The sequence below is a fragment of the Labrus mixtus genome, chromosome 8, assembly GCF_963584025.1.
Source record: "Labrus mixtus chromosome 8, fLabMix1.1, whole genome shotgun sequence".
In the NCBI taxonomy this organism is placed as follows: Eukaryota; Metazoa; Chordata; class Actinopteri; order Labriformes; family Labridae; genus Labrus; species Labrus mixtus.
Window position 1 is genome coordinate 28,282,755 of NC_083619.1, and position 15,933 is coordinate 28,298,687.

At 37.3% G+C, this 15,933-nt stretch overlaps 1 protein-coding gene and 1 long non-coding RNA gene across 3 annotated transcripts in view; both read left to right on the plus strand.

Annotated features, from left to right (window-relative positions):
• LOC132978399 (GTPase IMAP family member 7-like) overlaps positions 1-14,791 on the plus strand; it is a 35,223-nt gene extending 20,432 nt beyond the window's left edge. For both annotated transcript variants that reach the window (XM_061043603.1, XM_061043604.1), the window contains exon 3: positions 12,597-14,791. In XM_061043603.1, the coding sequence (XP_060899586.1) occupies positions 12,597-13,720 (1,124 nt within the window). In that variant the 3' untranslated portion in view covers positions 13,721-14,791. The remainder of the gene's footprint in view (positions 1-12,596) is intronic.
• Positions 6,724-8,760, plus strand: LOC132978433 (uncharacterized). Its single transcript, XR_009673909.1, has 2 exons — positions 6,724-7,336; positions 7,649-8,760. It is a non-coding gene; the product is annotated as an uncharacterized LOC132978433 (long non-coding RNA).
• Positions 14,792-15,933: the final 1,142 nt, after the last annotated feature.

Here is a 15,933-nt window from a genome sequence, read left to right on the forward strand (position 1 = left end):
TCTTGCTAAAACGTGCGGTTGCTGAGAGCTCGAACCTGCAGTTTTACTTCTATTCTTATGCCGAAAGTTGTATTTTTCCATACAGAGATATTCTAAATGTCCCGTGTTTCAATTAGTTCTTCAAGTTACGAAAGAGTTAGCAGGATAAATGCAGTTGCCAGGGTGTACCACCGGGAGCTCACAGATACCCGTCCACACTCCTCGGCTGCATCCGGAAGTCCCCCCCATATTATTCTACTTCTAATATAACTCGGGTCACCAGCTCAAAGAATGAGCATAAATTAACTAACCTTAGTTAATTAATTAATTTATAAATCTGTCTCATATCATTGGGGTAAATTCTCAAGCAGTTAAAACCATAAAATTACACAGACAAAGTACTGAAATTTTACATGTGAAGTTTAATAAAGAAAAAAGGTGAACAAAAGATATATAAAGGGAGTAAATAGGCAAAGGATATAATTACGACAATGATACTGACGTGACAACGTAAATAATAACACTGTTATGTATTGTTTCTAAGTTGAAATGGTGAACTTCTTATGTTAGAGTTGGCGTTGAAACGCAGTATCACTGATTTAACTAAGTGGGGATTTGAGGAAGAAAACAAAAAGGGACTTAATAACTTTGATGGAAAGTTGATTTGAGGCTATGATTGATTGGCTTTTATCTTAGAAAAGTCCTTCAATTTTCTCCGAATACTTGTAAAGCAAACTGCATCATCCAAATGTGCTTTAATGTGATGTAACACGTGTAATGTGTTTGGTGCATTGATTTATGTGAATATGCTGTATGGAGGGTAAAAGATGGCCGTAGGAAATTGTGAATTGAAGGCCTGTTTTCTTTTATGTAATTGTGGGGTTTTCCTTCTAATTTCAAGTGTTTTTTATTATTTGTTAAAAATAGAAATTTGTGAAATACAAAACCGGTTACCAACATTCTGTGTCGTGTGTTTAATTAATTCTCCACGAGCTCCAAGAGTCTAACCTTACATTAGCCCTGTACTCATTAATTTGTTACATCTTGTTTTTTGATAATTTATTATTTATAAATACATATTTTATTTAAACTAAATTCTGTATCCTGAGTGTTGACAGCAAATAGAGAAGTAAAGTACAAGAAAGCTTCTTTAAATGTGTTCAGAACTTCTCTACTTAAAAACTTTCACCCTCTCAGTCTATAAATGTAACATAGTAAGCTAGTGAGAGCTTGTTACGCTAATATAACAAGAAGAGTGTCGTCAAACGGTCCAATTTAAAGGTGATTTATGTTGCGTTGCTCTGTAAGGTGTTGTGTTTTATCCTATGGTCGTATCACCTGTTGTGTCTACGTGCGTTCCTCTATCATAGTGTTTCAGGTAGCGGTGCACTCTGTAATAAAAGTTGACTCATGGTAAACTCCGTCATGTTACGGTTAATGATTCTCATTTATTTCATTCTGGACTTTGTTTGGGGTGAATAAAGTTGAGCACCAACGCCTAAACATATGATAACTGACGGGCGGTGCAGGCTGATGTTTGCTACCACAATAAAAGCCTCCCATAACCAAGAGTGGAACATCACATAGAACACGAAAAGTTCTTACTGTACACTGATTCAATTCTACAATTGTGTTACAGGATACAAATAAATGACAGTTTGACAGTTTGCATGCCTCAAGAGGACCCTCCACGAACTACAGGACTTTGCTCTGCCACATCGGCTTCATTTGTCAACAACAGAAATTGCTGATTGGGTTGGGGAGGACTGTGAAACATGTGAAAGACACATTAGGTTACTCGCTGAATAGAGAGAGAAGTCAGTAACTCAAAGAAAACATGAAAGAAGTAAAATAATAAAAAAATAGAAACATAACTCAGTCTGAACTTTGGGATATGACCCAGTTAGGTCAGGGCTATAAAGGCAGTTTGGTTTCACTCTGACTTTATCCATTTCGGGGAAAAGTAGTCACTTTATTGCTGCTGGGAGGGGTGAACAGGGTGAGGCTCCGTGCAGTTATAAGGAAGTGTTTCCACTGACAGACTAAAAACTTTCCTTCTTCAGCTTAGAAACACACCAGCTACTCTCTCCAACACCCAAATATGGCTGCCAATAAAGGTAAGTCAGTACATTTAATTTACAAGGTAACATGCACCTTGTATCTGTTGGCATTTTGAAGACCTCATACGTGGGCACAAATTATGTTTGGGTTTTAATGTAGTCAACTGCGCTATTAAATTAATATGAATAATTTGTATTAATATCACTTACCAAAACTATTAATCTGAATTAATAACAACGGGGCACCACCCTGGATGGGTTCCCTCAGTTAACAATAACCAAATAGCACAGAGTCAGTTTCAAATTTAATTGTTAAATACCAATATTATTCATATTTAATAAATATCTGTATTTAAATAAAAGGAAGCAGTGAATCCATACACTAGCCCTGGCTCCACCCAGCTGTTATCACAATGATCATAACACCAGTAATCACAGAAAGCTGCTTTATTAGTAAGTAGCTTAAACCTTGTATCTGCTGGGGTTTTCAAGACCTCATACACTGGCACAAATTATGTTTGGCTTTTAAATTATAACAGAATTTAGTGTGTAGGTGTAACTTAAGTGGTTTCCCAAATACCCTCCTAATTACTGCTTATTGAGAGAAAGTTAAGAAGTTGTTGAATAGGAATTATGATCTTGATATGCGTTGCTTAGTTTGCCCTTATAAGGTAGTTCAACCTGCCCCAGGAGCTGCTGATCATGTTCTACACATCCATAATCCAGTCTGTTCTGTGCACCTCCATCACTGTCTGGTTTGGATCTGCAACCAAACTGGACAGACACAGACTGCAACAGACGATCAGGAATGCAGAAAAAATCAATGGTGTCGACCTGCCCCCCATCCAGGACTTATACCGGTCCTGGGCTGGGAAACGGGCAGGTAGCAGACTCCTCACACCCCGGACACAAACTTTTCAAACTCCTCCCCTCCGCTAGGCGTTACAGATTCTTCCCCCAGGCTGTCACTCTGATGAACGCTAAACAGTCACAGAGTGTCAGACCTGTCACTGTGAAATAACCCTGAACCAACCTGTCTCTGTGAATGTACATATACGTATATATTATTTAATTTAAATTATCGATCTACACACACTTATCATGTAAATACTGTAAAACTCTACCTCATGTAAATGAACCCATCTGTTACATAACTGCATTTTTTATTATTATGTCACTTCAGCATTTTTTGCACTACACACAACTGCACTGTTTCTTATTTAGCCTTGTACATATTAGTCTTTGCTTATTGTGTTTATTGTTGATATTTAATGTTATACTTGTACAAAGAGAGCACAGTTCACCAGTTAAATTCCTTGTGTGTGTAAGCATATAAATAAAGCTGATTCTGATTCTGATTCAACAACTTCTTAACTTTCTCTTAATCAGCTGTATATAGGAGGGCACTGAGGGCAAACTCTTAGTTAATGGCCTAGTAGCTATAAACTATGGTCATATAGAGTAAGGTATTATAAAGTAGAGCCCGACTGATATGTATTTTTGGGGCAGATGCCGATCAGCCGATTCTACTATAAAGCTCTCAATGATGACAGCCAGTATGCTACTAATGAACATGCTAATAAGCAACTGGCTAATGGTGATTATTGTGACCTTAATTTAAAGTGTTACCAATGCAAACCCCTAGTGGCTTTCTTTGCATTTTAATCTGGTACATTTCCTTTTCAAGTTTAAAGTGTGACCCTGAAACATTTAGAAGATCATGTGTGTTGCTGCTCTGTTGAGTTAGTTTGTAAAGTTTGTAAAGTTAAACAAAAAATGTTAACTATTTTTCAGTAGAAATAGTAAAATAATCATTTAGAGCTAGCTAGACAATATCCTCTGAGCCCGTTTGTTCAAAGTTAATACAACAGGATTAAAGTTATCAGATGAGTTTTTCTTGAATCTGATATCTGGTTGTTCAAAAAAACAAAACAAAAATAACGAGATAATTGTATAAGATCAGGTTTGGATAATCAAAGTTGTTCTTTCTTTTTTTTCCCAAATATGAGAAAGAATTACAGGAAGCGATGAAAAAATAACCAAAAGAGAAAATGAAAGCACTGGAGAACAGGGAGAGGAGGCTGGAAGAGAGCCCTTCAGTGCTCTCAAAGTTCGTTGGTGGATTTGTGAATGCTGCGAAGGCTGTGAAGACTGCTGTGAAGGCTGCGGCTGCTGATGCTGCTGTGGCTGCTGCGGCTGCTGCGGCTGTGGAGGCTGCTCTGAAAGCTGCTATGAAGGCTGCTATGGAGGCTGCGGAGGCTGCGGAGGCTGCGGAGGCTGTGGAGGATCTGGATGCTGTGAATGCTGTGGAGGATCTGGATGCTATGAATGATGTGGAGGATCTGGATGCTGTGAATGATGTGGAGGATCTGGATGCTGTGAATGATGTGGAGGATCTGGATGCTGTGAATGCTGTGGAGGATCTGGATGCTGTGAATGATGTGGAGGCTATGGAGGCTATGGAGGCTATGGAGGCTATGGAGGTTATTTCAAATTTTCTTTGAATAACTACAGCTCATTGTATCCGACCTAATGTACATTATATTGTCAGTGTTTAAAACTGATCTGTTGTTTCTCAAATTACTCTTGCCTTTAGTTTGAAACAGATTTTGAGCACAAAAGTAATAAACTAAATCATTATCTTCCTGTGACTGTTTCACATTAAAAGTCCCTCAGTCTTCCACCTGCAAATATTTGTAATTTGAAACTGCAGCAATAGAAAGGGTTCAGATTATACAGCATTTTACTGCATGGATCTAAATAATGAAAATGTGCGCATGTGTGTGACAGTGTTTTTCAATGCTGCATTTCGTTTATCAGACGCTGATAAATTATATAATTTAAATTGGGGTTTGATTTCCTTGTGATCTTAAGTATGAAAGCTTTAAAGTCTGTAATAATGTTTTTGACAATCAAATGTACTTTCATGTAATGAAACTCGTCTTTTCAAGAAAGATTGAATCACAGCTGAGAGGATTTGTTTTCAGTGTCAGATGTTTCAGGTTGGCTTCTATGTTAGAAAAGTCCTTCAATTTTATCTGAATACTTGTAAAACAAACTGCATCATCCAAATGTGCTTTAATGTGATTTTTGCTTCTTCATTTTAATAAAATGTTGTAGAAGAGTCTGTAGTTTTATTTGTGAACAAAGACAGACGTGAGACTAGAATTCAGGTTGATCAAGAGGATTCAATAAATTACAAGTTTCACAGAGCAAAGAAACAAAAACAGTTTTTGTTTTTTAATCGTATATATTTAGTCCATAAAGTTGAAAATCATACCATAACATAGACTCTTTAATGTCAGAAGTAGATATGATAATGGGGACAGTAAGGGGTTAATAAATTATCCTCTATAATGAATATAATCAGTCCTCCTCGTTTCATCATTACAGTTGTTAATATTTGACTGATCAGTCTATTATCACACTGAGCTGTTACTGCTAATACTTCACATACTTTTACCATTATTACTGACACCGTAGCTTTAAATCTATTTTATTCATTGTTGTTGTTGTTGTTGCTCTGTTTGTCTCTCTCCTTCTTCCTGAATCTCCCTCTATCCCACTTTCCAACCCGGACACAGTTTCATCATGAGTCTGGATCTGCTCGAGGTGGGTCAGGTTTAGGGTTAGGGCTAAGTTTTTCCTCTCCACTGTAACTTTGCTAAATGTTGCTTAATGCTCATGGTGGATTAATGTTGGGTCTTTGTAACATAATTTAACAAAGAGTAAGGTCTTAATCTGCTCTTTCTGTGAAGTGTCTTGAGATCACATTTATTATGAATTAGCGCCATACAAATAATGTCCGATTGATTGATCATGTATGTGCACAATTTGATTTCACCGCTGCAATTTGGGGCGCCAGGGAAAAACATCTGGATTCGGCCCCAGCTTGTTAAACTAACATTCTTGAAAGCAAGGAGAAAAAAGGAGAAAGTCACTGTCTGGTTTCATAGCTGCAAAAAGCATTTCCCATTCAGACAGACAATTTCTAACAAACATAGAGAAAGCTGAAGATAGAACTGAAAGCTCATGGTCACAAATACATTACTGACAGTATTAACACGATTAAAATAGTAAAGTAAGAACAAAGTATGGTAAATGATTGCAAGTGGAAACATTAACCCGGTTAAAAAAGCTTGTGTGTATTCTTTTAACCATTGTGTCATTGTTCTAATATGTGGTTTTAATAAATAGTCTACCATGAAGCTGCAGCCCGGTGTTATTTTACAATATTACCACTATTTTACAAACAGCCCTCTCTCAGTTATAGACTCTATCTGTTGAGTGTGAATGAGTCAACTGGAGAGAAGTGAATGGAAAAGCAATTACTACACTAGTTACATGGCTTTTAAAAGTCTTTGTAAAATATACAAGAGTAGCCCTTTGTGTTTACACTGGAAAGGTTTTTTTTAGAGCACAAATGCAGTGACAATAATGTGTAAAATATGGAGGAGGATTAGTACTAGACAGAGAAATACATTTTTACCATTTATTAGAAGCATATATTAGAGCAATAACACAATGGTTAGTAGAACTGATCAGAATAAACACACCTGTTACGGTGGCCTGTAGTTAACAGAGGGATCATTTAGTGAATAATCTACATTAATGATTCCACTTGCCTTCATTTGCCATAATTTGTTCTTATTTGACTATTTTATTGGTGTTAATACTGTCAGTAATGTATTTGTGACCGTGAGCTTTTAACTTGTGAGTACCATGAGCGCCCTCTGCTGGGGCCCCTGCAGACATGCGTCATGAGCCCCGTGCCCCGTTGCCAGGTTACACTCTCCGTGGTGAGTTGACTTATTAAGAGCTCCGTTAAAAAACGATGAAATAAGTCTGTTTTTCTGAGTAAAAGTAAGTTTTATTAATGTGCCATGTTTCAGAGATCCTCTTACAATAATTATCAAAGACTTTTGTGTTGATATTGATTTGTTTTAGTTGAGTTATTTCAACTCTCCACGTTTTTATGCTTTTCCAGCTGAGTTTTAGCTTCATCATTTGTTGTCGTGGTGTAGCTGACTTCACCAACAGTTAGCTTGATTTTCTTCTCTCTGTTTAAGTAAATACTGGAGCTTACTACCAAAGAAGTGGCTGTGACAGAGACCTACATTTTATATACATGTTAAATGTTTGGCCTGTCTGCATTATCCTGTCCCTGTGTGAATGTTAAAGCTGTTAACCACCAAAGTGTCTGTGTGAGCGTGCTCATTTTTCTTCTGTTATTATCAGAATAAACGGCTGCTGGTGCCAAAAGTGAGTTTTTATACCTGGTTCATCACAACACAATGGTGAGTACACAACCAGTACACTTTGTATTTAAAAAAAAAAGAAAAGAAAAGAAACTACGTGCTTTTGGTAGAAATACACTTTTGTTGAAATGACGTACATCAGAGAGTAAGAACAACACAAACGAGGATCAAGAGGAGGAAACAATGTCAGTAAGAGATAATGAACGGCTTTAAGTCCGATCGGACACACAGGTGCTGACAGGAAGTGCACAGAGGCAAAGCACATTTTATTAAATCCATATATGTCGTCACGATCATCAAAAGCATCAACGTCTCCTGACACATCTCCTTTATGGTTTGTCTCACACGCAGCTCCAGGAATTCTTTCACTGATCCCGAAGAAAATACAAGAGTTTATTTTTCATTCACCGTATTCTAAGATATTTCTCTAAACATAAACGACACCATCTGTGCTGTGCTTTGGTCAAAATAAAACATGAATCAAGCACCAGAGGAGGTTTGTGACCCTGTATAAACCAGCTCTCTCAGAACGCTCCGTGTGGGTAGAGATACCAGGGGAGGGTATTGTTTTACCTGAATCCAACTTGTGATGTCACAAGGAGAGCAAATCTGAAACGGAGAATTTTTCTCTGTGTTGTAAGACTTATGCAGACCACAATCAAAGGACTGGATGGGTTTATTTCACATTTTGTGGGTCAGTAGACTCTCAGGTTACCCAAGTGGATTTTTCATAATATGCCCCCTTCAAGAGGCAGAAACCTCGAGCAGATCCAGACTCATGATGAAACTGTGTCCCAGCTGGAAAGTTGGATAGAGGGAGATTCAGGAAGAAGGAGAGAGACAAACAGAGCAACAACAACAATGAATAAAATAGATTTAAAGCTACAGTGTCAGTAATAATGGTAAAAGTATGTGAAGTATTAGCAGTAACAGCTCAGTGTGATAATAGACTGATCAGTCAAATATTAACAACTGTAATGATGAAACGAGGAGGAGTGATTATATTCATTATAGAGGATCATTTATTAACCCCTTACTGTCCCCATTATCATATCTACTTCTGACATTAAAGAGTCTAAAATATGTTATGGTATGAATTTCAACTTTAAAGTAAATATATACGATTAAAAAACAAAACACATTAAAAAAAAGTTTTTTGTTTCTTTGCTCTGTGAAACTTGTAATTTATTGCACATTTCAACTTTACTTTTTCTTTAAATTTTATTTTATTTACCATTTTGTTTTGTACCTTTTGCACTATTTAGAATTTATTACTGTAAATATTATTTATCTTATATTACCTTATTTTATTTTATCTTATTTTACCTTATTTTGATTGTATTGCACCGTGGGACGGAGACAAATGCAATTTCGATTCCACTGTATGTCTGGCATATTTTGAAATTGACAATAAAGTTGACTTTGACTTTCTGAATTTATTGAATCCTCTTGATCAACCTGAATTCTAGTCTCACGTCTCTCTTTGTTCACAAATAAAACTACAGACTCGGCGACAATATTTTATTAAAATGAAGAAGCAAAAAATCACATTAAAGCACATTTGGATGATGCAGTTTGTTTTACAAGTATTCAGAGAAAACTGAAGTAGAGCAGACAGGGACGCTGTGGGGGAAGGAGTGGCTGAGTCAGAGTGCAAACAGGAAATTTGTGGTGGAGAGGCAGCCGCAGCTTTTGCAGCTGCATCTGCACGAGCATTACCCAGAGAAACTTGGTCACAGGAGGAGGTGTGAGCAGCACATTTGCAAACAACAATGCTGGAAGGTAACAAAATGGCTTCCAACAGGGCAGCTACCTTGTGGTGGTGTAAGATGGGTTTACCGTCAGATTTGAGGAACTTGAGATGTTTCCAGAGTGCGCCAAAGTCATGCACAACGCCAAACTCTTTTCCAGCACAGCGTTCACTCAGCTTTCAATACACAATGAATGGGGATGTGTTTTAATCACGTCAGGTTACAGTGATAGTGGCTGCTGAACCCGCTGTAATGACGGTGCATGTTTCAGTATTTTGTACTGGTATATTGGTCGCACCGGTGTATAAGACGCAGCCAACTTTTAAGACGAAAAAATAGGTATTAAAAGTGCGTCTTATACACCAGATTTTACGGTAATATCATATGATATTTTATTATCTGTTTATTAAACTTTTGTGTTTATCTTCGCATAAGATCATGTTGTCATGTCCAATAAGGGGAGGGCTAAGGCAGTTTGGTTTCACCTCCTCTTTGTTCATTTCGAGGAAACGTGTAAATGCTACAGGGAGGGGTGAACAGAGTGAGGCTCCGTGCAGTTATAAGGAAGTGTTTCCACTGACAGACTAAACACTTTTCTTCTTCAGCTTAGAAACACATCAGCTTCTCTCTCCAACACCCAAATATGGCTGTCAGTAAAGGTAAGTCAGTACATTTAATATACAAGGTAACATACACCTTGTATCTGTTGGCATTTTGAAGACCTCATACGTGGGCACAAATTATGTTTGGGTTTTAATGTAGTCAACTTTGCTATTAAATTAATATGAATAATTTGTATTAATGTTACTTACCAAAACTATTAATCTGAATTAATGACAACGGGGCACCACCCTGGATGGGTTCCCTCAGTTAACAATAACCAAATAGCACAGAGTCAGTGTCAAATTTAATTGTTAAATACCAATATTATTCATATTTAATAAATATCTGTATTTAAATAAAAGGAAGCAGTGAATCCATACACTAGCCCTCGCTCCACCCAGCTGTTATCACAATGATCATAACACCAGTAATCACAGAAAGCTGCTTTATTAGTACGTAGCTTAAACCTTGTATCTGTTGGGGTTTTCAAGACTTCATACACTGGCACAAATTATGTTTGGCTTTTAAATTATAACAGAATTTAGTGTGTAGGTGTAACTTAAGTGGTTTCCCAAATACCCTCCTAATTACTGCTTATTGAGAGAAAGTTAAGAAGTTGTTGAACAGGAATTATGATCTTGATATGCGTTGCTTAGTTTGCCCTTATAAGGTAGTTCAACCTGCCCCAGGAGCTGCTGATCATGTTCTACACATCCATAATCCAGTCTGTTCTGTGCACCTCCATCACTGTCTGGTTTGGATCTGCAACCAAACTAGACAGACACAGACTGCAACAGACTGTAAGGACTGCAGAAAAAATCATTGGTGTCGACCTGCCCCCCATCCAGGACTTATCCGGTCCCGGGCCTCTCCTCTGGTAGGCGTTACAGATTCTTCCCCCAGGCTGTCACTCTGATGAACGCTAAACAGTCACAGAGTGTCAGACCTGTCACTGTGAAATAACCCTGAACCAACCTGTCTCTGTGAATGTACATATACGTATATATTATTTAATTTAAATTATCGATCTACACACACTTATCATGTAAATACTGTAAAACTCTACCTCATGTAAATGAACCCATCTGTCACATAACTGCATTTTTTATTATTATGTCACTTCAGCATTTTTTGCACTACACACAACTGCACTGTTTCTTATTTAGCCTTGTACATATTAGTCTTTGTGCTGCCTTTATTTTGAAGTCAGTAATTTGAATTCAGTTAAAAATGTTAGTCAATAAAAGTGGTCATAAAAAGTTAGATTTAAAAGATTAAAAACATTTCATTTTTACATTAGTTCATGGTTTATACTGCCATCTATTGGTCATTGTGGGTAGTTAGTTCATTAAGTCACATGCTGCAGTAAGAAGGACAGAGAGAGACAGAGGATGCATGTTGCTGCTGAATGGTTTTCTGTTAAGCTTCTGCCTTGGAGATCATTTGTCTGTAAGTTTTATGTTCAGTTCATTATAAAAATGTTGAGATATGAACACAAAATTCAAGTCAGAAACTTTTAGTTGTTTTTGTCTTTCATGTGCTCTTAGCTAATGCTAAATGTAGTGGCTAACTGTTTTCCTCATGGTTATGATAGCATGTAGCTTTGTGTTGAATTAGCATTTTTATGCATTTCTGTGGTTGCTTGAATTAGATAACAATGCTTATACTTTGTAAATGTATGCTTGTTATCTGTACTGAAATATTGTTATTTTCTTTGTAATATTGCAGTTTTACAAAAACAAAACAAAACGAAAGGAACTCAAGTAAAATCAAGAAAAGACAAGCCTTGTGTTTTTATTGGAGGACTTTTGTTTGAGTGTTATCTGGCTGTCAAATCCTGTACATTGGAACGTGCAGAAAGGGCAGTACAGTCTTTGCTTATTGTCTTTATTGTTGATATTTAATGTTATACTTGTACAAAGAGAGCACAGTTCACCAGTTAAATTCCTTGTGTGTGTAAGCATATAAATAAAGCTGATTCTGAATCTGATTCAACAACTTCTTAACTTTCTCTTAATCAGCTGTATTTAGGAGGGTACTGAGGGCAAACTCTTAGTTAATGGCCTAGTAGCTATAAACTATGGTCATATAGAGTAAGGTACTATAAAGTAGAGCCCGACTGATATGTATTTTTGGGGCCGATGCCGATATCGTTTTTAGGGAGAAAACATTTCCGATATATCTGGTCGATATCTTTCTTATATTTATCTTCAATCTTTATGGATAGAAATAGATATACACACATTATAAAACACTTGTCATAAAGATTTATAATGAAGACAAGTTTTTTTTTTTTTTTTTTTACAGTTGAACAAAAGCATTTATGGAAATAAACAACTATTAAAAAAACGATATAAAAATAAATAATAAACTTAAATTGAATAAACCTAGTTATATCAGCATATCCGAGATAAAATTAGCCAGTACCGATCGGCTGACAGATTTATTGATCGGATTCTACTGTAAAGCTCTCAATGACGACAGCCAGTATGCTACTAATGAACATGCTAATAAGCAACTGGCTAATGGTGATTATTGTGACCTTAATTTAAAGTGTTACCGATGCTACAAACCCCTAGTGGCTTTCTTTGCATTTTAATTTGGTACATTTCATTTTTTTAGGTTTAAAGTGTGACCCTGAAACATTTAGAAGATCCTGTGTGTTGCTGCTCTGTTGAGTTAGTTTGTAAAGTTAAACAAAAAGTGTTAACTATTTTTCAGTATATTTTCAGTAATAGTAAAATAATCATTTAGAGCTAGCTAGACAATATCCTCTGAGCCCGTTTGTTCAAAATTAATCCAACAGGATTAAATTGATCAGGTGAGTTTTTCTTGAATCTAAAATCTGGTTGTTCAAAAAAACAAAACAAAAATAACGGGATCATTGTATAACATCAGGTTTGGATAATCAAAGTTGTTCTTTCTTTTTTTTTCCATCCAATCAGAACCAACCATGTACAACAATGAAGAGATCCGGATCGTGATGGTGGGGAAGACCGGAGCTGGGAAGAGTGCAGCAGGAAACACCATCCTGGGACACAACTGCTTTGAATCTGTTTTCTCCTTTGAATCTGTGACCGAGCAGTGTGCTAAGTCGTATGGTGAGCTGGATAGACAGAAGGTTTCTGTCATCGACACTCCAGGTCTGTTTGACACCAATACTGATGAAGAGACAACATGTAGAAATATCTCCCAGTGTATGGCTTATGCTTCTCCTGGACCCCATATCTTTCTGATTATCATCAAACTGTGCCGATTCACAGAAGAAGAAAAGAAGACAGTGAAGAAGATTCAGAAAATCTTTGGAGAGGAAGCAAACAAATACAGCATGGTTCTCTTTACCCATGGTGACCTGCTCAAAGGGAAACCTATCGAGGAGTTCTTGAAGAAATGCGAAGGCCTGCAGAAGCTTGTGACTAAATGTAACGGCCAGTACCACGTCTTTGATAACAACCTCTCTGATAGATCTCAGACGAGAGAGCTCCTCAACAAGATCAGAAAAATAACAGAAAAGAACACAGGAAACCATTACACCACTGAGATGTTTCAGAAGGCAGAGAGGGCGATTGAAGAGGAGAAACAAAGAATCCTCAAAGAGAAAGAAGAGCAAATGAGGAAAGAGAGGGAGGAACTAACGAGGAAAATAGTGGAAAAATTTGAGCAAAGGATAATGGAAGCGAAGGAAGACGCAAAGAAGGAGAAACAGCGAATCCAGAAAGAGAATGAAAAGCAAAAGTACAAATTTAAGAAGGAACTGGAGAGGAAAATAAAAGAAAAACATGAGAAAGTATTAAAGGAAGCGGAGGAAGCGAAGAAAAAAGAACTAAAAGAGAAAATGAAAGCACTGGAGGAAGAACAGGAAGAGAAGGCTAGAAGAGAGGCAGAGAAGAGCCCTACAGTGCTCGCAAAGATTGGTCGTGGACTTGCGGTGTTGGGGGCTGTTGGGGCTGGGGTGTTGGTGGGGGCTGCGGTGGCGGTGGGGGCTGGGTTGGCTATTGTGCCTGGGGCAGCTGTGGCAGCTGTGGGGGCTGTTGGGGTTTTAGGGGCTGTGGCGTTATTTAAAAAATAACTACAGCTCATTGTATCCGACCATTATAATGTCAGTGTTTAAAACTGATCTGTTGTTTCTCAAGTTCCTCTCACCTTTTGTTTTAGACATATTTTGAAAATAAAACTAAAAGACTAAAGGGACTTTCAGACAGGACACGGTGGGGGCTACGCGCTGCTGTCAAGACCATTCATTGTCTATGTGTAGCTCTGCACAAGAGCGTATCTGCACAAGGTCTTGTTTGCCAGTTGGACCAATAGTATCTGTCTGCAGTCTGCAAGACCCAATTTCAAATATCTTTATTTATCCATTAGGAACTTCAGTTGTGTAAAAAAAGCATCAGTGCGCATACAGCTCAGCACAAAAAAACAAACAAACAAAAGAACACGCACACATACAAGTGGCTGTATTAAAAGCATGACAATTGTTATGAAAGGTTAAAAGAGTGGTGTTAAAAATAAATGAACAAATGGATCAGCCATTCATGAGCCTGATGGATGTGGGCACGAAGCTTGAAATGGCTCTCTTATTTCTGAAAGTTTGAGATCTGTGTCATCGGTATCTTCTGCCCACTACAATCTTCTAAATGGTGTTTGACCCTGCTGAGGCCGTGTGGCTCGGTTTACTTTGGTTCACCATCTATTTTTATCCATTCAAACAAATAAACGAAGAACATTTTTATTTATGAAACACATGACTCACATAAGTGCCTCCAACCAAAGCCGTAGTATCCTCCAAGGTATAGAGAAGAAGCCCTGCGAATCTGCCTGGTTCACGGTCTTCAAGCTAAAACCACATATGAACTTGGTATCACCTGCGGATGTATCACGCGTCTGCTAATCTGCATTGTTGAGGTTTTACAGAATCTTGGAGAAAAGAGACAGTTTGGCTATAAAAGTGCTGTGGAAAAGCTTTAGTTCTTCTAAAGGGCTCCACGTCACTCTGACTTTTAAGTGTCTACTCTCTCGAGTTTAAGCTTTTAAATTTGTATTTTACTTTTTACATTTTTATATTTTTACTTTTACTGTTTTGTATTTGCATTTGGAATATCTTTTGAAGTTTTTTCAATAAATTTTCTGAAGATTTTTGAAACCATTTTTCTGACTGAAATCATTCACACCACAAAGACCCGAGCCTCTCTTCAGGACACGGCGTGAACCTCAGGAGGTAAGCATGAGCAGTCACACCACGGCACACTTCTACTGACTTTTACTACACACCTCATACACACCTAGCATCCGAGTGAGGAGAGTTGCAGTTAATCCCTCTCCGGGGGTGAGAGCCTCCGGGGGCTAACTGAATCTAATGATTCTAGAAATGAATGTTAGGCAGATAATCCTAGGGCTATGCGGTTATATAAGTCTCCTCTTCTAGACAGGGTGTTAGCAATGCAGAAGAAGACTAAGAACAGGAAACAACACGATTCAGCAGAAATGACATCTTTAAGCTATATGCTAACACCATGGCTAGACCAAATTTAAGTGCTCTCTTCTATTTTTCATATTCTCAGTCTAAATTGAGTGTGTCACTGAAACCAACTCAACCCTGTTACTGATTTTATCAGAATAAGACAATTTTCTTTTTTTTCTTTATATATCTTAGATTGTCCTTTGCCAGCTAGCATAACTGCATGACAACAGAGTGTAAAAACTGAAATTTCCCCTTGTGGAGATCAATAAAGTAAATCTTATCTTAAATCTTATCTTATAACACTTGTTATGAATTGGCGCTATACAAATAAAGATTGATTGAAAGTTTTTACAGACTAACATCTGCTACAGATGACAGATTTTCTCTCTGTTACTTTTTCAGAGATCCTGAGTTATTAATGTCTGTCAGGACCTAAAGACAATTTACTCCAAAATCTTAAAAAGTGTATCTGGAGAAAATGACCAACCCTGACTTTAACTACTATCATAAAAGTATTTCCAATATTTATAAATCTGTGAATGTTTTTTTAACTTCACAAACTACACCATACTACGAATCCAGTCTAATACAATAAATCCCTCTTTTTTTTTAAGATGAAAAGTTCTGGTTAAAATTCTTTGAGAGAGCGTCACAGGTTAGTTTTAGACGCTCCATTCTGTTGAATCATACTGCAGATGTTTCCATTAATGTTCCCATTAAATTCATATCAGAGAGGATTGGCTCCGTTAAAGACAAACACAAACTGAGTTTTGGATTTCATCCCCCAGCCTGTTAGAAATTCTGAGGATTTGAGAAATATGTTT